This window comes from Balaenoptera musculus, chromosome 11 (genome assembly GCF_009873245.2).
Source record: "Balaenoptera musculus isolate JJ_BM4_2016_0621 chromosome 11, mBalMus1.pri.v3, whole genome shotgun sequence".
NCBI lineage: Eukaryota > Metazoa > Chordata > Mammalia > Artiodactyla > Balaenopteridae > Balaenoptera > Balaenoptera musculus.
The window spans coordinates 37,609,246-37,632,971 of record NC_045795.1 but is presented as its reverse complement, the minus strand read 5'-3'; the positions used below and the strand labels follow the sequence as shown (position 1 = coordinate 37,632,971).

The 23,726-nt window shown below is 52.6% G+C and overlaps 2 protein-coding genes across 4 annotated transcripts in view; one reads left to right on the top strand and one right to left on the bottom strand.

Annotated features, from left to right (window-relative positions):
• Positions 1-3,542: 3,542 nt before the first annotated feature.
• Positions 3,543-22,254, bottom strand: MTCH1 (mitochondrial carrier 1). 3 transcript variants are annotated; one of them, XM_036868599.1, is made up of 12 exons: positions 21,882-22,254; positions 17,290-17,374; positions 14,033-14,139; positions 13,547-13,624; positions 13,122-13,179; positions 12,744-12,795; positions 11,172-11,231; positions 8,493-8,637; positions 6,377-6,424; positions 6,139-6,206; positions 5,785-5,860; positions 3,543-4,367 (listed from the first exon to the last, which is right to left on the bottom strand). In XM_036868599.1, the coding sequence occupies exons 1-12, from the start codon at positions 22,200-22,202 to the stop codon at positions 4,296-4,298; spliced, it is 1,170 nt and encodes a 389-aa protein (XP_036724494.1). In that variant the 5' UTR covers positions 22,203-22,254; the 3' UTR covers positions 3,543-4,295. The 3 variants fall into 3 exon arrangements, with proteins under 3 accessions (XP_036724494.1, XP_036724495.1, XP_036724493.1); XM_036868600.1 differs by having other exon boundaries at positions 4,200-4,367; positions 8,544-8,637; positions 21,882-22,232; XM_036868598.1 differs by lacking the exon at positions 3,543-4,367 and adding an exon at positions 4,909-5,465 and having other exon boundaries at positions 21,882-22,224.
• Positions 22,225-23,726, top strand: part of FGD2 (FYVE, RhoGEF and PH domain containing 2) — a 42,324-nt gene continuing 40,822 nt past the window's right edge. The window contains 1 exon segment of the mRNA XM_036868597.1: positions 22,225-22,335. The gene's annotated coding sequence lies outside the window, so the exon portion shown is untranslated.

The window sequence follows — 23,726 nt, the reverse complement described above, 5'->3', positions numbered from 1 at the left end:
TTATTATTGAGTTGTAGGAATTCTTTACATATTCTAGATACAAGTCCCTTATCAGATATATGATTTGCAAACATTTTTTCTCATTCTGTGGGTTGTCTTTTCAATTCTTCTTGATATCCTTCAAACACAAAAGCTGTTAATTTTGAGGACTTCCGACTTTTTTTCTTTTGTTGCTTGTGCTTTTGGTGTTGTATCTAAGAAACCATTGCCTAATCCAAGGTCATGAAGATTTATGCCTATGTTTTAAAAATTTTACAGTTAATTGTCTGAATTAAAATGTGAATGTTTATTTCTGGACTCCCAATCATATTCCATTGATTTATGTATCTATCTTTATGCTAATGCCACACCATCTTGATTACTGTAGCATTGTAGTTAAGTTTTGAAATTGGGAAGTGCAAGTCCTCCAACTTTGTTTTTTTTCAAGATTGTTTAGGCTATCATCCCTTGAATTGCCATATAAATTTTAGGATCAGCTTGTCAAATTTCTACAAAGAAGTCAGCTGAGATTTTGATAGGGATTATGTAATCCACCATTTTAGCAATGTTAAGGCTTCTGATCCATGAACATGGGATGTCTTTCCACTTATTTAGGTCTTCTTTACTTTCTTTCAACAATGTGTTATAATTTTCAAAATATAAGTTTTGTAATTCTTCTGTTAAATTTGTATTTTATTAATTTTTATGCTATCGTAAATGAAATTGTTTCACTAATTTCATTTTCACTTTGCAAGTGTATAGAAATACAATTGATTTTTTGTACATCAATTTTATATCCTGCAACCTTGTTGAATTCATTTATTAGTTATAACAGTATTTTTAGTGGATTCCTTAGGATTTTCAATACAAGATCATGTCATCTGCAGAGACAGTTTTGCTTCTGCCTTTCTAACACAGATAATATTTCATTTTCTTTCCCAGTTGCCCGGGCTAGACCGTCCAGTACAATGTTGAGTAACGGCAAGAGCAGAGCCTTGTCTTGTTCCTGATCTCAGGGGGAAAACATTAGGTGTTTCACCATTTGCTATAATATTACGGGTTTTTCATAGATGCCATTTACTAGGTTGAGGAAGCTCTCTTCTCTTTTTAGGTTTTTGAATGTTTTCATCATGAAGGGATGTTGAATTTTGTTAAACACTTCTCCTGTGTCTATTGAGATGATTGTGTGGTTTTGTTCCTTCTATGGACAGAATGTATTACATTAATTGATTTTCAGATGCTGACCCTGCTTGCCTTCCTGAGGGGGGAAGGGCGTCCCTCCCTTTGTGGGCCTGTCTTTGCAAGCTAGTCCCAAGTCCTATGATGTGGTCAGGTGAGGTAGCCTCTGGGCAGAGCCAGACTGTGGAGGCCCAAACCCATCTTTCTCAGTTTTGGGGTGGGATGTGCCAGCCTCCTGCAAAGCAAGAACACCTGTTTCCAGCCCTTAGGTTCCAGCCCAACCTGTCATATAAGAAAACCTACTAAGACCAGCAGCAGGGATCTCTTTGGAAATTTTTTTTGGGAAATAACATAAGCCAAGACATGGTATCCCATAGTAGTCAGGGAGGGGATGAGAATGGGAGGGCATGTTCAAAAGGAGGGCGGGGGGCTGGCACTCTGAGGCCTCGAGGACCAGAGTAGGGCAGGTCTGCTCCTGCACTCTGCTGCATGACTCCCAGGCATCTGGGCACTGGCGCAGCAACAAGGGCTACAGTAGGGCCCTGCAGAGACCACCACTGCCACCTCGGGCTTCATCACAGGAGGTCCCAAAAGGCCTGTCAGAGGACATTCCAGCTTTGTCCATTGGAATTAGGTTTTCCAGGAGGGGAGGGAGGTAACTGGCTCCCTACAAGGACATTCCCACTCCTGTCACCCCTCCTTTTGCTGACAGCTCAGCTCCGCCCACCCACCCCCCAAACCCTCCACCCCCCCACACACCCCTCCCCTGCCAATTCAACCCAATCTCCTTTCTCAGATAAGGACCCTGTCACTCTAGTTTCCAGGACTGAGAGGAAACATGCCAGGTGCTAGGGGGGCTTGGGGGAGGGGAGCAGGTGAGGCTTCAGCCCTCAAAGAATGGAAGGTTCAGGAGACAAAGGGAGCATTTACCATACACAACACACGCACCTTAATACTGAACTGAAAATGGTTAGGAATAAAAACCTGTACTTTGCTCAACTAAAAACCGAGACAGAGCATCAAAGGTGATTTTCTTGCTGTTTCTGGGTGGAAGATAACCTGGGAAATGTAGTCAAGATCCTGAAATTCAGAAATCCCAGGGTATTACCTGGGAATGGCACTGCCTCTCCTCAAAGTGACTCGACAGGCCCACCCAGGCTGGCTCTTTACCTTGGTGGCTTCTCCAGACACCTAGGAGGAGGTGGCTGTCAGAGAGAGGGGCTCTTCAGGACCGGCTCAGCTCAGACTCCTGAATCTGGGGGACCACAGGAAGGAACTGCTGCAAAAACAGGACTTGAGGGTGGAGCAATGGGAAGAAAGTTACCCCAGGGCAGTGGTCAGTGCCATGGGAAACCACACTGGGCTAGAGAAAGGTCATGTGCCATGTGGCAGACATGCCTCTAAAGGGCCTTCCTCCTCTACAGAATTGGTGCCAGCGAGGCCTGGCCTGCTCACCTTGCCATGTGCTTTCCCTCCCTGCCACTTCAGCTGTCTGAAGTGAGTGTGAGATCTTAGTAACCCCCACCAATGTACATTTACAGGATACCTGCACAGGCATGCTCCTGTGTTCCTGGGGAGCAAGGATACGTAAGGAAAACTGGGGCAACTGTTACTAGGCCAATGGGGAAAACCAGTTCTGCAAAAGCATCCCAGGGCCTTCCCTGGGCATGACCCAGCCCATACCTGTGAGGAAGTATGACCAAAGTCCCAAACCCCAGCTCTCCGAAGCCATCTCCCCTAGAGCAAGGGCAGAGAAACGTTTGGGGAACCAAGCTGGCCCTCAACTGGTATTAAAACCTCATCAGCTGGAAGCCCACGGTCTCTAGGGGCCAGCATGTTCCATTTGTAAGTTCTGCTTGTTCATAGGCAAAAGCAAATGTTGGGCAGAAGCAAATGAAGGGAGCTTTGCCTTTTCCAGAGAAGGTCAAGCTCAATGGTTCAGCTGGGCCTGTGTCCACTCCTTCTGCTGTAACCATGGGACTGCTACACCAACCGACTTGGTAAAACCCGACAAAGTCATCTGCAAACAGTCTGAGAGGACAGCTGGGGGTTTGGGTGGAACATTTTCTGAAGCTGGGAGGACCTTTAGAGCTCCTGTCTCCCTGGGAAGAGGCCTAGGCACTAGCTGTTGCTCTGTGAACTGGAGTCTCGGCTTGTCTAATTCAGAAAACCACCCAATGACCCGAGCCTTCGCCCTGCCTCCCTCAACACCCCCCGGCCTGCCGCCCGGCTGATCTACACCAAGCCCGGGCACCTCTCATGCCCAGGCCAGGCTGCCCCCAGTCCTGTCACTTTACACACAACCCTTCTCACACAACCACAAAGGACTGAGAAAGACCCTGCAGACAGTTAAGCTCATAAAAATAAGGGACTCCCCACAAAGCTCCAAATCACCACCAATGCATTTATTTGAGGGAGAAAGGGTCAAATCTTATTAGGAACTTCAAACTGGATAGGAATAGACACTGATCTGCCAAACATCTGGGTGTTCACAAGTGCACAGGTAACCATATCCTGCACGTAAGGCATCACCATTAAACCAATGAACATTTGACGAGAATGACACGTTTTGAGCAGTCACATGATTTCCCTTTCAGAAGGTGCTGCCTTATCAGAAAAGTAGTGTTGAGAAAAACGAAGACAGCCTCCTAGCAAAGGCCTGGACATGATGGTGGCCTCGTGAAAGGGGATCACACCTTATTTACAAAGAAAGAGAGTGAAACTCCCAGCTGAGCTGCAGGATGAGAGCTGGGGCTGACTCGAGGGGTGTGAATGGGGGTTGGGACCTGACTTCATGAGCCTTTGCCCATCCAACGTGGGCCTCCACAAGCCATTCTTTGGCCCCCTGCACAAGGCAGACTCAGGAAATCTGCAAAGTAAGGGGATTCTGCCCCAATTCCCCAGCCCCACCCCACCTTCCCCAGGTCTAACAGTGACCAATCCACTGGACGCAGCCTCACCCCCACCCAACCCCTACTTCTGGACAGACACATGGCATATATGGAAACCGAAGCCCAGCTGTGCTGGAGCACATCTAGGTGTTGCTGGGTTGGTTGTCTTACAGGTGCCCCGAGATGATCAGGCCTCACCCACGGTGGCCAGGCTGAGACAGCGTGTTTTTTTTTAGGTGATTCAGGTTACTCCAGGGCAAAGCATGATCCTGATGACACTCGGCGGAAAAGCAGGCTGGAGCCTCGAAAGAGCTGGCCCTGGATTGGAAGGAGCAGTAGGGTCAGTGAAAGGGAGGCCACGCTTCTCATCCCACCCCAGAGCCAGGCCAGCGAAAGGCAAAGAAGGGTCCAGTAGCTCAGAGACCCCAGAATCGGAGATAGAAGGCCTAGGTTTGCATTCCTGAGGGCAAGGTCAGAATCTGCTCTGTGCTGAAGCACAAGGGAGCAGTTTATTTCATGCCACAGGGTGTCCAGTATTTTTTTCTTTTTTATTTTTTTAATTTTGGGCTGTGTTGGGTCTTCATTGCCGCGCACAGTCTTTCTCTAGTTGTGGAGAGCGGGGGCTACTCTTCGTTGCGGTGCGCGGGCTTGTCATTGCGGTGGCTTCTCTTGTTGTGGAGCACGGGCTCTAGGCACGCAGGCTTCAGTAGTTGTGGCGCACGGGCTCAGTAGCTGTGGCTCGCGGGCTTAGTTGCTCCGCGGCATGTGGGATCTTCCTGGACCAGGGCTCGAACCCGTGTCCCCTGCACTGGCAGGCGGATTCTCAACCACTGCACCACCAGGGAAGTCCGGGGTGTCCAGTATTGACCAGGCTACTGAGTAGGAAACCCCCAGTGGAGACCCACTGCCCTCTGGCTTCAGAGCCCAAGTGGACTGGGGCTCCTCCAATACTAGAGGACGTGATGGATGTAGGACCAACTGGATTCGCTGGAAGGCCTGCGTCTGTCTCTGGCCTCCCTGCTTTCCTCCTATCAGTCCTTTTCTCAACCTTGAGGCCAGTCAGTGTGCTAGCTCCTCCTGCCCAAGCCACTGCCCCATTTTACTCTGAAGCCAACCAAGGCCAGGAAAAGGCAGGGATCTGTCCTGGGCCAGCCACCTGGTTCCTTGACCCAGAGCTCCAGCCAGCAGGAGGGTGCTTGGGCATAGAACACAAAGACTTCAAGACTGGCACCCTCGCCAAGCTCACCACATGGCCCAGCTCCCCCCTCAGGCTCTCCTGGGCACCTGGGGCATCCTGCACGGGTGGAGGGAGGGGCCGGCCTCCAACATGCCAGGTGTGTTTCCATTCCAGGTTACTTGAGGTATAAGAAGTTCTTGGGCTTCACCACCTACCCTGTGGGCTTCCTCATACTTGTTCTAAGAGTATTTGAGAGTTGAAGAAAAGAAGACCTTGTCTGATGTCTAATTCTTAAGCAAATTCAGACCTGACCACCTCAAACCCCTTCTACAGGTTACAGAAAACAACCGAATGAACTTTTTGGCCAATCAAATAAAATAAAGTGAACATTTAATTTAAATGCCTCAAACCAAAAGTCTACATTCTCTTTATCCTCCTTACAACATCGGATTCCATGACAACCCCTTAACTTTCCATGTAATGAAGAGTCCACAAAACCTTTCCATCCGACTGATGTGGTGGATAAGTGAGAAAAACCTCCCTGGAGAGCAGGCTTACCTGCACACTCAGGTACTTCCAGCAGTGGATCCAGGATTTGAACACTGGGGAATAAGGGGGTAGCCCGGCCTGCAGCCTGCAGGGAAGGAGAGCATGTTAGATCCAGAGAACAGCGGGAGACAGATCAGCTAAGGAAAAGGAGCCCTCATGAAGGAATGGCCTGGGGCTGCCACCACCCCCATACCAAACCACAGATTCCTCCCAAAGGGGTGCGATGAATCCCAGAGGAAGCCAGGGGGCCTGGTGGGCCGAGCCCACACATAGAGCAGGTGGGAGGGGGCAGGGCACTGGACGGACTCAGCCAGGTCCCCCCAACAGCCTTGGCAGGGTGCCTGCAGAGGGGCACACACCTACCCACAGTTGTTCACGGCCATGAGATCACCGACCAGCAGGAAGGGGTAGGTCAGCATGCTCACTGCAATCTGCAGGGAGACCTGAGGGTCAGTGAGCCCACCTACCACAAGCCCCTGGCCCAGGCTCCAGGAGCAGGCACACCCTAGACCGAGGCCTGCGTCCAGCCATCTCCAGAGCTGGCCTCCGAAGCCCCGCCCAGGCCCCCAGCTCAGTGGGAAGAGCAGCTGGCCAGACTTACCCCCATCACAAATTTAGTGTAGCTCCGGATGGCCAGGGCCTGGCTGAACTGAAAAGACAAAAAGGGAGACTGGTTTGCCCCAGGTACCTCGAGATGCAGACTTCAAACATGCAGGCCCCGGCCCCGTCGGCGCTGCCTGGTCTGCACCCCCTTCACCTCGCCCTCCGCACTGGCCTCACACCCCCTCTGCACTCAGCTCCTCACACGCCCACCCGCTGCGCTCCCTTTCAGGGCCTGCCAGCGGCTTCTGTGGCCTGGTAGTCAGAGCCAAGAGAAGATCTGGGAGGCAGAAGTGGGATATCCGGACTGGAGGGCCTTCTGTGACCCAGTCAGGGATGGTGAGCGGGAGACGAGGTAGGTGGGATCACGGGCTGTGGCCTGCGTAACCTCCTCTGAGCTGTAAGCTGCGAGGGCTGGGCCTTTGTTTGCCTTGATCAGTGCCTGCCCAGGGCTCAGCGCACAGTAAGTGCTTACTGAATGGAAAGTCAGGCACCCATCTGAACTGCACACAGAATCCTGGGTCCTGTAGCAAAAGGTGAAGGGCAACCCCGGGCTTACTGCCACCCTACCTCACCAAACTCTCGCCCCCTTCAGGCCCCAACTCCTGAATTCAACTTTGCCCATGAAACAGCCCCGAACTACAAAGGGTGACTACCTATCCCTCAGCTTCCTGTGACATGGCCATCCCACCGGATGGATGCCCTGCAACCCTGGGCGGAGATTTGCTCAGCCCTCTGCCTGAGTGGCAGCCTCACCTTAGAGCCTTCAAGCCACACACAGAAAAGCACGTGAAAAATACTTTCAGTGAAGTGTCGACTGCTGTTCTCAGTGAGGTAAGTGCAGCAGCCCCTGGTCAAACACCTGCCCACTTGGACTGGAGGAACCAATCAGCTGTGGGACACCCCTCCCCCTCAAGGCACCCCAGCTGTCCCAGGCTTGTTCTGTATGTGACACCAGCAGTTGACCAACCCATAACGCCCCTGAGAAAGGGGCATTGTTGTGCTACTGTAATTGCAGGTGGGAGCTGCTCTCTATGGAGCAACTGGAATCTGCTCACATTAAAAGGCCAATAAGACTCACCTACCCAATTCAAATGGCCAGTTTCCCTCTGCCCCAGCTGCGAGCTCTCAGAGGCACCCCTCACCACAGACTGTGTCCCAGACCACCCCCACCCCGGAACTGCCATTCTGGGGCCCAGACACAGACACACGGAGACTATGAACCCCGCCCACCCCAACAAGGTGATTCTGGCAGACAGGTCCCCAGTCCCTCACCCAGCCTCCGAGGGTGGCTGATTCCCACTGTTAGAATGTCTGGCTCCCAGGAACCCCTGCCTATCACTGCTCCCCAACTCTTATCTTGGGTCAGGCAGAACCAGCTGACCTATCAGATCCCCAGAAACCTTTCCTCAACAAGTGCCTTTCAGAAGGACCAAGGCCTCCCCGTGCCTGACCCAATCTGCTGAGGTCTGTGCATACCAGGCTGTGTAGAGCACTGCTAACAAGAGTCGGGTGCACCCGCATGGTACACTTCCTAGCTGACTGAAGCACCCTCAGCCTGGCCCAGGGAAAGACCTAGTCCCAGCCCTGTCAATTCGCAGGCAAGGGCCCCAGGAGAGCCCTTCAATCTCTGGGTCTCATCTGTCTGTAAAACAAGATGTTATACCTGCTCTGCTCCTTTCACAACTGAGGTCCTGTCAGGATCAAATGTCATAATGTTCACTAAAGGGCTCGAAAAAGCCTAAAACACCGAGCGGAAGTTCAAGGGTTATTATTAGCTGGTCTACCTCCTGATTTACCACGGATCCCTAGTTTGGTTTGGGTCACTGCCTCAAACTAGCCGTGGATAAGCTAGGGTCTGTGTGACCTAAAGCTGCCCAGGGACGGGCATTCCATAAACCCCTCTACGTCTCGTTAGCAACCTCCTCTCTCGAGGCCGTTCTCCTCGGAGGCAAAGCTGACCCAGGGACAACCAGAGTCTTCTCCTCAGACCCCTCCCCGGAGGCCCTCTCCAGCCCCAGGGGCCAGTACTCAGAATCCCAGAGTCCTCAAGTCTGCCCCTGACCCCGGGCATCAGCCGTACATTGAAAGATGGACAAGTCCTTGTTCCAACCAACCTGGGAACCTGGATTCTGGTCGTTCCCCAGCCCCCCTGGGGTGTCACTCACGCTGTCATCCACCAGGTAGGCATTGATGAAGTGGGCCAGCAGGTTACAGCCCCACAAGAAAACCACATCTCCCAGGAGGTGAGGGATTAAGCCGCTAAAAAACAAGGTGAGCAAAGGTGAGCAGGGGAGGGAAGAGAACAATTCCTGGGGGCTCCACACCCAGGAAGCAGGCAAGGATGTTCCAAGCTCAAAACTTCAGCATGTCCACCAGCACCACCTCGGGAAGGAAGCCCGCAGGGGCCACATGGGCCAGCAGCTATCCACAGCAGGAAAGCAGTGTTCCTTTCTCCACGGGGAGTGAGGGGTGTTATGTGTGTTATATGCTACATCTGACAGCACAAGTTAAGCTTAAGCTCTGAACACTCACAAGCGGTGTTCAAACCACAGAAGCTGGGCCTTAAGACGTGAATGTTGCAAAATCCGGGATTTTCCAATGCAGATTATGAAAGAGTACCTACACGTTAGCAGTCTTCTCCTGGCCTTTTTACCCAATCCACTCTCACAAAGCACTTTGCTCACTGCACCTGTATTCACCCCTGGAATGTTCCACTAAAAACATTCCATACAAGCTTTTACAAGGAGGGCTGACTTTTAAAGTGATGGCCTTTAGAATGCGCATCTCTACACGCTAATGTGAAGTTTCCCTAAGATACAGTGCTGAGGGAAAAAGCCAGATTGAGACCAGTGGGTCCCGTGTGATACTTGTGGGTTCTGGGGTTTTTTTTCTTTTTCTTTTTGGCTGCGTTGGGTCTTTGTTGCTTTGTGCGAGCTTTTCTCTAGTTGCAGCGAGCGGGGGCTACTCTTCATTGCAGTGCGTGGGCTTCTCGTTGCGGTGGCTTCTCTTGTTGCGGAGCGCAGGCTCTAGGCGCGTGGGCTTCAGTAGTTGTGGTGCACAGGCTTAGTTGCTCTGCGGCATGTGGGATCTTCCTGGAGCAGGGCTCGAACCTGTGTCCCCTGCATTGGCAGGCGGATTCTTAACCACTGCGCCACCAGGGAAGCCCTTGCGGGTTTTTTTTTAAATGTGTTTATTTGCTTGTTTAGATATAGAAGGACATGGAAAGATCTCCAGGAGAACGGCTGCCTCTTGGAGAGAGGACACAGAATTATGATTTTTGAATTTTCAAAAATCTTATTTCAAAATATTTGAAAGTTCAAAATACCTGTAATACATCTATGATATGAGAGATGTGAATAAAGTGAACCTTCATGAATGCAATTTCCAATCCTGTGGCTTCCACCTGTGCTCAGACTGACTTTTCACAGGTACACTCAGTGCTTTCTGAGTACGTACACCACCTGTTCTACAAACACATGAAGAAAAAAAAGAACCCAATGGGTAAGATATCTGTTGTGTGGGAATCCTACTCACACACCAGAAAAGAATGTATACAGTGAGTGTGAAAAACACCAGAGGTGGTGATATGCAGTGTTTTAGGGTCTGAAGCACCAGTCACACAAGCAAATATTTATTCACACACATATATATGCACACCCATACATACGTGTACATATAGAGAGATATGAATATACATATGAATATGTGCGTATATAAATCAAGGTTTATCAACCTTGACACTGTTGACCTTTAGGGCTGGATGATTCTTTGTCGTGGGGGCTGACCTCTGCACTGAAGGATGTTCAGCAGCATCCCTGGTCTCCACCCACTAGATCCCAGCTGTGACCATCAAATGATGTCTCCAGACATTACAGATGTCCCCTGGGGCAAAATCACCTCCTCGTGAGAACCACATACATGTACACACACACACACGCCTACACATAGAACACCTGGCCGATGATGAAACCACGAGATGAGTTAACATAGAGCCCCATGTCTAGTGTACTGTGCACTTAACAGCACATATGTCTCTACCTAGACCTTAAAAAAGCAAAACAAAAAATATTTGTCAGGCCTGGATTTTGGGTTCTGTTTGTAGTTTACAGTCTTTTCGGTGTGAGCTTTCTTTACAGGTGGAGTAAGATGGGTGTGAGACACCAAGGAGGGCAGGGGGTCCGGGGCCCTCAGGAGATTGTGTGCCCTGAAGACATCTGCTCTGCAGAAACACAGGCCCAGCACGGCCAGGTCTTGACTTTTTAAGAGAAGCCAGAAATAGGGATTGTTATGTGAAACATCCTAAATGTTGAATATGAAGAACTAATTTCTCAGAAGTGCTATGTCAAACAGGATCCATCAGCTGGAGTCAGCCTGTGAGCTGCCAGGGCTTGACCTTCAGCCCAAGTCACAGATTTTCAGTGACTTTTCAGCAGTGTAACCAAGGACGATGGAAGACCTGAAGACCAGCCTCGTGCGCACCCCCAGCCCTGGAGCACATGGACGGGGACAGTGGGGTCGGGGGTGTGGTTTTGGCCACCCCCACCCCCAGCGTGCTGGACAAACAGTACCATTTCTGTGTAAGCCGCGATGTGGACGGGGCTGGGCAGCTTTGTTCCCGATGATCCGTAGCTCGCATAGGCCATGGAGCTCTACGGGCCAAGGTGCAGCTGCTCAGGCAGGGACAGAGCCCTGTGGTTAGTCTGAGGCCAATAGCTGTGGCCTGAGGGTTGAGAATGCGCCTGTTAGTAGAGCCATGCTCCGTGGCCAGTTATGGGGTGTATAAACTCACGTACACAAAGAATCCCAGCAGCCCCTCTTCTTTGAAAATCTTCCCAATGGAGCTCAACACGCCGCTGTGGAGAACACAGGGATACAACGTCACCCGGGCACCTTGGAGAAGCCCGTGCCCTGGTGTGGAGCAGAGCCTGCCACCTTTGCTCAGAGCCATCCAGTCCTGGCCGGGATGGGGAGGGGGCATTCTCTGTCACCAGGCAGAACCCAAGTGGAGATGATTACAGCTCTTGTTTGGGAGTGAGAGGGCGTCTACGCAGTTTATGGAGACTGGGGAAACCCAACCACCCACAGGGGCAGAACTCCAGTTCTCTACTGCTTTTTTCTATGGATCTGGAATGTAGGAATGAACCTTCTAGCCTGGGCTGCTGCAGAGGCGACGGGACCTTCTCCTGCCTGGCCCTAGTGCTTACTTCTGGCTGAACAACCTTCTGGCAAAGAAGCCTGCATGTCCCACAGAGAGAGGAGGAGAGGTGCCGAGTGGAGAGAAGCACCTTCCCAGAGGGCAGAGAAGGAATACAGGGCCCTGCAGCAGAAGGCCCTGCAATCAGACTGCACAGACGCAGCTTAGGAAAAGGCATCTGGCCCTCCGCAGCAGGGAACTCGGGGATGCGCACCCTGCCCACTGCAGCCTGTTAGAGATCACGGGACAGGCTGGGATGCCTTAGGTGTGAAATGCAAAGGAGGCTCAAGTGCAACCTCTGTGACCTGTGACAATGCCAAGTGACCTGTTCTGCATAGAGGTTCTGCGAAGCCGAGAGGGCCAGGGTGGCCTAGGAGAAAGACGGTGGGAGCCAGAGCCCTGCCAGGCCCCACTACCCTTCTTCTCAGGACAGTGGCTCAGCCCACTGGGTTCTAAGCCCAATGGGGGAATGGGCCAATTTCCCATTAGTGAACTCAAAATGAGGCACCATGGCAGCCAAGCTTCCTGGGGCGGTGGCCCCAAGGACAGCAGCAGCAAACAACTGAACCCAGGAAATGAGAATCTGAGTGAGGAAGGATAACAGATGCATGTACTCCTGCCACAAGCCTCCAGGACCCACCTCTTGTCCTGCACTGAGCCTCAGAGGGGCAGGGAGGGCACAAGTGCCACAGGGAAGGACTGTGTCAACACACCTATGCCCCTACAGACCCAGCTCAGTGCCAGGCATGGCAGGTGCTGGGTAAATATTTGGTAAACAATGGAAGGGCCAAGCCCCAAGGCCATGGGGTGGACGGCCGCTTAGGAGAGGATGAAACGAACTCTAAGCTGGCTTCTGTGACAGCTGGAAAAAGGGCTAGGGCATAACCTAGGGGGTCTAGGAGGGAACCCCACCAGGACTCCTAATCCAACTGGACTCCAATCCCACTCACCCCTCTGTAGGGCATCTAGGCTCATCCAGGGCTGCCCCAGACAAGAGAGGGAGAAAATACCCCTGGACCCAGACTATGGAAGCCACTACCCCATTCCTCTGAAGCTGGCACATAAGAAATAGGGCAGAAACGGGGCAGCAGCTGACCCCAGTACGGCCTGTCCTGGCAGACTCTGAATAGTGACAGGGCCACTCCTGCCAACCCTGAGAAGAATTACCCACCTGTACTTGGCCTCCCGTCCCACAAACTGGACCATGCAGCGCATTGAGATGACTGAGGAAAGAGAAAACACACACAGGTGACATGGTGGCCAAAGCCCAAGACTCCCCAGCTGTGGGTGGGGTGCCCGGCACAGTGGCCATTGCACAACACGGCCCGTGTCAGAGCGTGGGAGGGGAGGAGGGCCCCTGGGATTCCCCATCACACCCCATGACCACGGCATCCCATTTCTTCTGCCTGGGAAGAGCCCCAGCTCCCTCTGGACTGAACTCCCGGCCAATTCCAGTGATACTACTTCCCAGTAATTCTACTGCTGCCCGTCTACAGCCCATGAGGGGTCACCCCACGGCTGAGATGCAGTCTCCAATGGGGCGGCTCACCATGCAGGGGGTGGGCCAGCATGCGGGACACGCACTGCATCATCATCTCATAGGAGGTCTGCAAGAGAGCAGAGGGCGGGGACTTGGTCTGGCCTGTCTCTGGAACTGGTGCTCACGGGGAGCTACAAGCATTTACAGGGGAAAAACTGGGATCCTGCAGCACCCATGTGGGGTCGGTCTACCTCAGATGGCCCCCCTTGTCACCCATGCAAAATTCCCTCTACCCAGGACTGCTGCCAGTTCCCAGGCCAGGTCCCGTGGCGGCTGAGAGGCTTTCTGTGATTCCCTGCAGTGGCCCTGCTGGGGCTCCTTCCACATCCCACCCCACTGTGCACACAGCAGGCCCCAACTGTGACTCTTCAATGACCTGCCCAACTGGGCAGTGAGAGATAATCAGGCTCCCCTCTCTAATTCCAGGTACCCACCTCCTTCACCACTTTCTTCAGAGAAGTCTTCATGTCATCTTTGTTGGCAACCTGTTCAATCTCATCTGGAGGGAAAACCTGAGATGCAAACAACAAAGGTGGATCAAAAGCAAAATACAGGTGCGCCTCTTCGATGTAACTTTGAAGGGATGGAGAGGGCAGGAAACAGCTCCTACTATTTTCTTGGCCATGTCCATTAGCTGGGCCCGCCTCGGGTAACCCCCTGGGGCTGGAGCTAGCGGGGAGAAAGTCCCCGCCTAGTGTCACATTTGTAAGAAAGCAGACAGATGGTGAGGCAGGGACCTTTCCAATTGAGGAGACTTGGCGTTGGACCACCAGGGCTTGGAGTCTGCCTTTGGTGCTGGGGTGGAGCCCTGACCAGTCTGGGAACCGAGAAGCAGGACCAGTGCACATGGCTGCCTCCACGGGTGGCAGGGGGCTCAGGGGAACCTCGGGCAACCGGTCCTGGCTTCGCCCCGGGCTCACCTTCTTCATGCTGCCCCGGGTCACGGTGGAGAGGGCGTTGGACATCAGCCGGGGGCTCAGGCCTCGGAAGAGCCCTATCTTCCCATCCACTTGCACAATGTACTTGGCTACAAGAAAGCAGAAGTGGCAGCGTCACGTCCAGCCCAGACGCACCCACTCCTGGGTCACATTCACACCCAGACCAGACGCAGCTTGTCCTTCTTCAGTACCTGCTGACTTCAGTCACAGAAGGGAGCACTGTCCAGGACCCCGGAAGCAATCGGGCCCCACTCCCAAACATCTTCTCTAGCCCATTTCTTTTTGTAAAACCTTCAAAACATATTTTTCTGATGAACAAGTTCATATGTTTTTCTTTTTGTAGTTTGGAAAATCTACTTGGCAAACTTAGCTACAGTTTTTCAACTCAGCAACTTAAGTGCTGCAACCTAGGAACCAATTCTGTTGCTTATAAAAAATGTTTTTTTCTGGGAAAAGAAAAAATGGAAAAAGGCAACCGCAAGCGGTGATGAAGTTTGCAACCTAAGGCAGGGGAAAAGGAAAAGGAAGGGCTCCCAGGGGAAAGGCTCAAGAGTGTCCTTTGAGCATGCCACGGAGAGGGCCATTCCCACCTCGTCACTGTGCTGCATCCAGGATCCCACCGGGCACCTACTGGCATTTATTAATTACAGGAGGGAAAGCCAGTGGAGAAGTAACTAAAACAGAGGCACCAATGAACTATTCTATAGAAAAAAACTTAAGTGGTCAGGGAAGCTGGACCCTGACCCTGTTTGAGTCAGTGTTTTTTTGTTTGGGTCTCTAAAAGGATACTTTCTTAATGTTTTGCTGTTTTATTCAATATCAACTTTTAAATGACGTTCAAAAAGGAGACGTATTTTTATAAACCTGCATACCTGGAAGCTGGCAGAACATTCCCTCAGACAATGTGCTCCCCTCGAGCCAAGACTTTAGCTCTCCAGCACCGCACAGTGGCGGGAACCAGCAAGGGAGGGTGCCGTTCTCTCCTCTGCCACATGTCTGCCAACAGCAATTCCATGTGGCAGCTGTATGGGCTTCCCCTGGTCCCGAGAACACCTGGTACCTGCATGTTTGGCTTCCTGAGACTGGGGTGGTGCTGGAAAGAGAGGAGTAGGCGGAGAGAGGACACTGGGCGACGTGGCCAGGATGCCCTGCTTCACAGAGTGAACAGGCAGAAGGAAGGTTTATTTTGGGGGAGGGGAGAGCCAGTCAGCAGAAGGGAGAGCTGGCGGGATAAAGCCTGAGTGTGGTCTCCAGCAGGACACTTAACCTCTTTCCATCCAATTTCCTAGCCAGAAAAAAAGGGAGTAAGGACCCCTACTTCTCCCCATCTCAGAGCTGAATTACGAACAAGTGAGAGCAGACAAAGGTATGCAGAAACGTCTACAGAGGCCTTTGTGGGCCCAAAGGGCCCCCTGGCTGGCAAGGGGCTCCATCATTCCATGGTTTCTCTGCAGTCCCTGAAAACTCTCCAGGAAGTTCTTTCCGGGAGAACACCAAAGAATGTCATGGCAGCTGTGGCGCTTTTCATAGCTGACGGGGAGCAGTAGACCCCGTCCAGACAGTCGTTAGACAGTCAGACAGCTGAGCCCCCTCCCCAACACCAGGAATCTGCTTACACCATCTGCACTGAAACAACATTTATATAAATGGCGGGGGGCGGGGGGAGCACCTCAGAACTCTGCTCATCTTTGCAAGAGGCAGTAAGATGATTGTCAAGACCCCTCTGCCCTGAGTCCTTTCGGGAATGACTGTGTGACATGAACAGAGATGATCTGGGTTCCAACCTCTCTATGGCTAGAGCCTGCATAGTGGTGTATGGAGGAATCACACGTAGGGGCTGGCAGCCCGCCACCCTGGCCTCCCGCAAATCCAGCGTCGCTCTGTATACCGGCTTCATTGCACTACAGTGGGGGGTGCCTCCCTGATTCTGTGACATCCTCCTCCCCCACTGACAACTTTTAAGTGAAACAAGTATGAACAGATTTCCCCACAAAATGACATGTTCCACCTGGCTCTATACTGTACTCAACAATGAGGTGGCAAAACTGGAAGAGAAACATGACGTCAGATTCTGCCAGCAGGGTGTGAAGTGAAAATAAGGTGACAGGAGGCGAGGCCCCAAGTTATTTGGCAGAAAGAAAGATTTTCAGAGAACATTCTAGACTGACTGAACAGATAAGATGAGCAGAGGTGGAGGAAGCATGAGAGGGTCGGCCTGGCTGTGAACACAGAGAGCAAAGGCACATTTAAAGAAGTCTGGGGAGTTCCCTGGTGGCCAGTGGTTAGGATTCCAGGCTTTCACTGGCGTGACCCGGGTTCAATCCCTGGTCAGGGAACTGAGATCCTGCAAGCCGTGTGGTGTGACCAAAAAAATAAAAAATTTAAAAAAAAAAAGAAGTCTGGGAAGGGTGGGGACTGGGAGAGGGACAGGGATGGTGGGTTTGAAACGGCCTTGGCCAGCTGGGGGTCAGGGGATGAGCAGCACAGGCAGCCGGTGGGCTTTGCTGGCATCAGGGAAGCTCCACCGTGGTGGGCTTCCTGATGGAGAGACCCTCTGGCAGGCAAGGCTGCAGGGGGCGGAGGGGGTGGGTGCTTGTATGGAGGGCCTGGGCATGAAGAAGCTGATAAGGAGTATGGGGCCAGAGCAGTTAGCAGCCTTCCTGAGCTCAAGCAGCTCACGAGGGCACACCAGGGGTGAAGCCGAGACCCACCATGTACTGTTCTACACCCAGGGGATGGAGATGCCTGAGTGAGTAGGCACCACTGCCTGAGGAATGCAGGGGAACGGGACAAAAGAAAAGAACCCAGGAGGCCCCAATGGGCCTCCTGCTGGAGGAGCAGGAAAGCAAAAGAACTGCTAAAAGGGCAGCCAGACTGCTCAGAAGGCCAAAAAAAAAAGGAAAACCACCCCCTACCCCCGCTTCCAGGCACAGCCTGGGGTAGCCGGGATGACAGGGACCATTGTCCTGGACTGCCCTCTCTCAGGTACCTGTCTGCCTATCCTGCTGCCTGGGCTGACAGCTGGCAGCTCACACAGAGGAGCCGGATGAAAGCTGTGTTGGTCACCTGCTCCCATCCTGACACCCTGCTGCCTCTGACCCCTCTTCCATGCCAGCTCTGACTCTGGGTGCCCCATGCTGCCCGGCGTGCTCCCCAGGGCCACCTGGGCCTGTTCCGTGTTTGACGCTTCTTTTTTGTCTCTCTCGGTGTGGGCTTTCCTGCCTGGGAAGCACACTCACCGTAGGTGAAGAAGCTCGGCAGGTAGAGGACCTTCCTCCCCAGCACATTGGTCCCAATGGTGGGGGGCATCGGCTCATGACCTACCTTCAGAATCAACAAATACAAAGGGAAAGTCAGATTCTACTGTTGATTCAGTCTCACTACTTCTCACTTTTCCCAGGCCTCTAACTCTTCTCCCACAAAGTCTAATGCTATTTCTGTTGATGTCTTCCCCATCAAAACGTACCCAAAATTTCATCAGTGTCTATAACTGCCAACATCGTGTAATCTCCCAACACACAGAAATGTCCAGTCCCAGATACCACCCTTACCACAATCCAAGTCACCCCATCCCTCAACATTCTTACCTTCCAATTCCAGATATTTCCAGTGCAGAAACCCCCATGTTTATGTACTTCAAACCCCATACTCATCTCAGAAAAAAATCTCAGTTAATTCTCATCACCAGGTTAAAACATCAGTCCAGTCTCAATCCCAAACGTGGCAACACCAAAACACATCACACCCAAATCTCAGCCCCAAACTTCAGATAGCTCATTCACCCCACACTCAAATTTCTTACTGTACCCACTGCAGATGTCGACAAATCTGTCCCTCTCACTCCCAGCCACCTCAAATCCCAGCTGCTCCTCAAACAATTCCTCAGCTGTGATCTAATCTTGATCACCCCATATCCCTGTGACAGAATGACCCTGTCATTTCTGCAGGGTTATCATAATTCTTGCTGTATAGATGCTGGTTATAATTAAGGTATGTGTTAAACTCATGGGTGGGTGAAGGACCAAGCCACCCAAACCTCTGTGAGGAGGAGAGGCTTCTCCTGAGGGGTGAGGCCATTTGTTATGCTGCCGATTAATGAGAAGATTCTCTGCTGCCACACAAGGGGCAAGGTGTCTAGGAGACCAGCGCCTTAGTGGGGTGTGAGAAGGCCCTTCCCTGGCGGGGGACCAGGGCCGTAGCCCTGTCCCTCAGAGCAGGCCAGACAAATCCATGGACCAGAGGAGCTCCTCTTGGATGTGGAAGAGGGTAGAAACAGCAGGGTTGGGAAGCTCTGCCTTAAATAGAACTAGGTATGCTTCCAGCGTTTTCGGGGCTCAATTTCCTTTCTTCCTCACCTTAGTCAAGTGTTTTGAAGTTCAGGCTGTCCGTTATGGATGGGATTCTGAGCTACATGACAGATTACTGATCATAATTAAGAAACTCCCTCCACGATGGAGAACTTCTTAAAAGAAAAACATCTAGCCCAGGGGAGTTGAAGGAAAGGGATGGCCAGGTGACCAAGCAGTTAGCCCTCCCCTTCCAGACCTTTCCCCTTCTGGGTTAAAAGCTCGAAGGTTCTGAGGCTAGTTTTGCTTTGATTTTGTTCTCTCATACAGGCAGCATTCCATTTACACCCTCAACTCCAAGTCTGAGCCAATGTTCTTTTGCTGCCTTATCCACTCCAGTCACAACAACTGGGGAGGCCCATCGATTCCAATTTCACCCTTAAACCTGCTTGTTCCCTTCATCCTGTATCCCCATGGCTCCCAAATCTGTTGAGTCTATTTTCTTAACTTCCACCTGTGTTATCAAAGGCACGCTGACCCTATCTCACTCCTATTCCCTTCACTCTCAAGTTCTAATTATTTGTTCCCAAGTGTACTCACCCAATTTCATCCCCAAATCTGTTAACCCAGTCCTAACCACAGCCAAAGCTGTGGTTCTATACCATATACCGGCAGAGCCAGTCCCTCAAATCTCTAACACCCATGAGCCCTGATCTCAGGCACTGCATTCTTACTCACTTAATCGGGACAACCCCCAGATCTGCCAATCCAGTCCTGCCATCCAACCCCAAACTGGGATCTTCCTTTTTGCAAGATGTTATCTCTGATTCCCAAGCTATACCCATTAAGATTTCACCCTCAAGGACTTCCTGGTGGCACAGCGGTTAAGAATCCGCCTGCCGGGCTTCCCTGGTGGCACAGTGGTTGAGAATCCGCCTGCCAATGCAGGGGACACGGGTTCGATCCCTGGTCCGGGAAGATCCCACATGCCACGGAGCAACTAAGCCCGTGCGCCACAACTACTGAGCCTGTGCTCTAGAGCCCGTGAGCCACAACTACTGAGCCCACGTGCCGCAACTACTGAAGCCCATGTGCTTAGAGCCCGTGCTCCACAACGAGAGAAGCCAGCGCACTGCAACGAAGAGCAGCCCCTGCTCGCCGCAACTAGAGGAAGCCCGCGCGCACCAACGAAGACCCAACACAGCCAAAAATAAATAAATAAAAATAAATAAATTTATTAAAAAAAAAAAAAAAAGAATCCGCCTGCCAATGCAGGGGACACGGGTTCAATCCCTGGTCCAGGAAGATCCCACATGCTGTGGAGCAACCAAGCCCATGCGCCACAACTACTGAGCGTGCGCTCTACAGCCTGCGTGCCACAACTACTGAGCCCGCGCACCGCAACGAAGAGTAGCCCCTGCTCACCGCAACTAGAGAAAGCCCGCGTGCAGCGATGAAGGCCCAGCACAGCCAAAAATAAATAAATTAATTTTTAAAAAAAAGACTTCACCCTCAAATATGTTACACTCAGCACAAGCTGCGTTCACATCAGGTAGACCACCTCAGTCACCCCAACTGGGCTCACCCATCCTTATCCTCCCCCCATACAGTTCTTCTCACCCTCTGGACTTCCTCATTCCCCAATTCCCTATCCTCCCTCATTCTCCATTCTCTCTCATTCCTCAATTGCCTTTCCAAGTGACCCTTATTTCAATTTTCTTCTCCTGAAAACCAAACCTACCAAGGTCCAAATGATGGAGCCACTTCCAGGTTCCTTCACATGGAGCACTCCCCCCATTCCTTGTACTCCAACATCCTCCATTCCACAGACACTCCCATCAGTCACCCTGAAGTCCCAGCCCTCACCCAATCTCACTCCATCATCCTTGCTTCTCATCTCAGGTGCCACCAGTTCCAAAGCCTCAATTTCTCTCCCAAAGCTGGAATCTCTATTGCTGCAAATACAACCTGAATTTTTATAAGTAAAGCAGCCCTCACTCCCAAATCACAACCAAACGCCAGTCTCAACCTTCCCCCGTCAGCCATTTCCAAATCTCAGTCACGATTAGATTCTAGTCAGGCACCGTGATGTCCCTGAAGGAATCTCCTCATTCTTTGTCACAGTCCTTGTCACACTCCAAAATCCACTGCCTCCATTCCTCAGACCCCAGATTTCAATTACTCCTATTCTCAAGTCCCTCTCATTCCAACTGTATCTCCCATTCTCAGTCCATTATCAGGACAGTAAATCTGATACCCATTTGTCTCAACTCAAATCAAATCTCAAGTTTTGGTTAGGTCTCCATCTCAAACCCTCCCCCCCCTTAACTGAAAATTCTAGGCTAAATCTTCAGATATTAGTCCAAGCCCAAACTATCCACATCTACATTGTGTTCATCTCAGTCATGCCCACCTAATTCTGCCAAATGCACTCCCTCCACCTCAGCTCGGGCGCCCCCTTCCAGCTCCATCTCTCCCTTTCTCAAGCAGTCCAATTCATCTGTAAGGCACTGCTGGTCCCACCAAATATGCCAAGTGCCCCTGCATGCCTCGATTCCAGAGACATCCTACCTTGGCCTCATTTTCTGCCAGCCCCTACACATCCTGCCACCCTGTGTTCCAACTGGCCCTTCTGCCCAATTCCACTACGCCCATCCCCCTCACCCCATCCCCCCATACAGCTCCCAGCCCCAACCGTGAATTCAATGTTCTCCTCCAAATGCGTCATCCCTTTCCCCCTAAAAGCCTCCTGGCTCCCCTTTCCAGACAAATCGCCACTACCCCTCCCCCACTGCGTCGCCCTATCTGTTCCCCTCCCCCAAAGCACGTCATCCTGTCCCCTCCTCCCATCAAATCTGTCGTCGCCATCAAATCCAGAGCCCCCATCTCCTGTAACCCGATTCGCCTCCGCCTCTCCCACCAAATTCCGTCACCGTTAAATCCAGTGCCCCCGTCCCCTCCTCTCTGGAGTCTGATGCCCCTTTTTCTTTCCTAAATTTTTGGCCATGACCCCCAGTCCTTTGTTCCCCCCCCACCCCAAACCGCTTTAAATCCAACTCTATCAAATCCAGAGCTCTTGCTTCCCTTCACCCTAAATATGTGCTCATCTTCTGAATATTCTGCCTTGGCCCCCAAACCTCCTCCCCACCCAATCGCCAAAACTTCCCACCCCTCCCCCAATTCCGTTGTTTCTTCTTTCACCCCAAAATGCTGCCACTTCCCTCCTAGTCCAAGTCCATCGCCTCCATTCTTTCGTCTCCCAAACCTATCTCTCCGTTCCATCGCCCCCTCCCCTGCACCCCCAAATCCCTTGTTCCTTCCACCCTCTCCCAAATCTGTCGCTGACCCCTTTGCCCCCTTCTCCTGCATCCCCAAATCCCTCACCGTTTTCCTCCTCTCCCGCTCCTTCTGCGCACCAACCCGCCGTCCCCGCCCCTCTCCTCAAATCCGTCGCCATCGACTCCCCCACCCCCATCCTCCTCCAGATCCTGGCCTGTCACCTTCTTATCAGCCCCCACCTCCCTATGGCGCCCCTGGCCCCACACCTGGATGAGCAGCTTCACGTAGAGCAGCGGGTGACTGAGCGCCGTCACTCCGGCGCCCAGCGCCACGAAAAGAGCCTCGGTGGTCGGGGCGTTGTCCCCGGAGCCCAGGCCCCCGGATGCGCCGTCCATCCTGCGGGCCGAGGGTTGCGCCGCAGGCCGAGGGTGGCGCGGATGTGCGCGGTGTGCAGGCGGCGGATCGCGAGCCCGGGCCTCGACCCCCGCCGCCGCTCCGCCGCGAGCTCCAGCTCCTGCTCCGGCTCCCGCCATCCCCGCGGCACCGCCGCGAGCCCAGGGCGCCACTTCCGGGTCGGAAGCCCCCATGGCAAGGGGCGGCGAGGTCACTCCCCCGTCACGTGACGGGACGGGCGCCCTGCCCCTCGCTGGCGTCAGGGGGCGGGGCCGGGCCGCACCACTCGCGGCGGCGGGGGAGTGCAGGAGGTAGGCGAGGCGGGCGGTAAGCGACGGATGCGGTCCCCGGGCGGGGTCGGGTCCTGGCTCAGCGCCGGGCTGTGAGCCGCGGGTCAGTGGTCGCGGGCCACCGGGCTGTGGGCTCGGAGACTATGAAGGCGGCCGCAGGCCCGGGCGCTCCCCCGGGAGCCCCGGAGAGCGGCAGGGGCGGGGCTCGGAGGTTCTGGAAGCCAGATGCCCCCAATATGGTCTGAGGCGCTTCCAATCCCCCTCCCAGGCTTCGGGAGTTTTCTCCGCAGTTCTGGGCCCGCCTTTTTGCGGCCCTGTTCCCGGGCCCCGCTGCCTGCGAGGCCTCCCGCTGCAGGCCGAGTCCCTTCGCGCTCGCCAGCCTTGTCTCACCCCTTTGCCCTCCCCACCAGACCAAATCCAGTTGCACCTCGGCGGTTGTGGTCTTCCTCCTTTGCAGTTGACCCTTCGCCAACCTGCCTTAGAGCTCATGGTTAGAAAATGTGTTTTGCCCTATTTACTTCACTGGGTCTGAAGGTTTTATTTAGTCCTTCAGTGTGAGCACACGCAAGCGTTCTGCTAGGCGCCGATAGTCGTTAGGTAATAAAAATGAGTAATAACTGGCTTTTAAATCGCACTTATTTGTGCCACCTTTTGAAGTGCTTTGCAGCAAGATAACTCAAGTATGATCCTCTCGGCAGCCCTGTGAGCAAGGTGTTTATTCCAGCACGTGCCCTGTTCATGTTTGTCAGCGTGCCCATCCCCTGCAAGAACACCTAAAGCCTGCTAGTTGTGGAGGTGCTCAATAAAAGTTTCTGTTTCAACGGAAAGAAAGCGAGTATCCAAGAGTCGGCAGGGACACAGCAATGGGTGACCTGATCCCTTTGTCTGTATTTATCCTGTGTTCATTGTGAGAAAGTTCTTTAGAACAGACATCTACCTTCTGACCCCTTAGTCCGGATTTGAAGTCTGCCCTTCCTGCCTCCCTTCCTGCCTCGCCTCCTGAAAGGCCACCTCCCGGCTGGCTACTCCTGACAACAAATACTCTGTACACTTTCCACATCTAAATCCTGTCAGTCCGCCTCCCTCACTTGCTCTCTCCCCGACGCTGGCCTCTCTAACCCAGGTTTGTTCTGGTCTGAGTCACTGGAAAGCCTCCTAGCCCTTTCAGGTTACAGTGTTTGCCTCTTCAAACAGCTTTCATCAAACCTACCTCCCACCCCCAGGAGCACTTTAATTGACTTCCTTTTGCCTGGATTCTGATTTAGCTTTCTTAACAGGGACCCTAAAGTCAGCTTCATCCACAGCCTCATCTAACGTTACAGCGCCTTACTAACTCCACCCAGAAGAGTGGGGTTACCTTCCTTCTAAAACTTCCTCACGCAAACCTTCTCCTCCTCTGGACTTTTCCTCCCCATGTTTCTGCAGCTC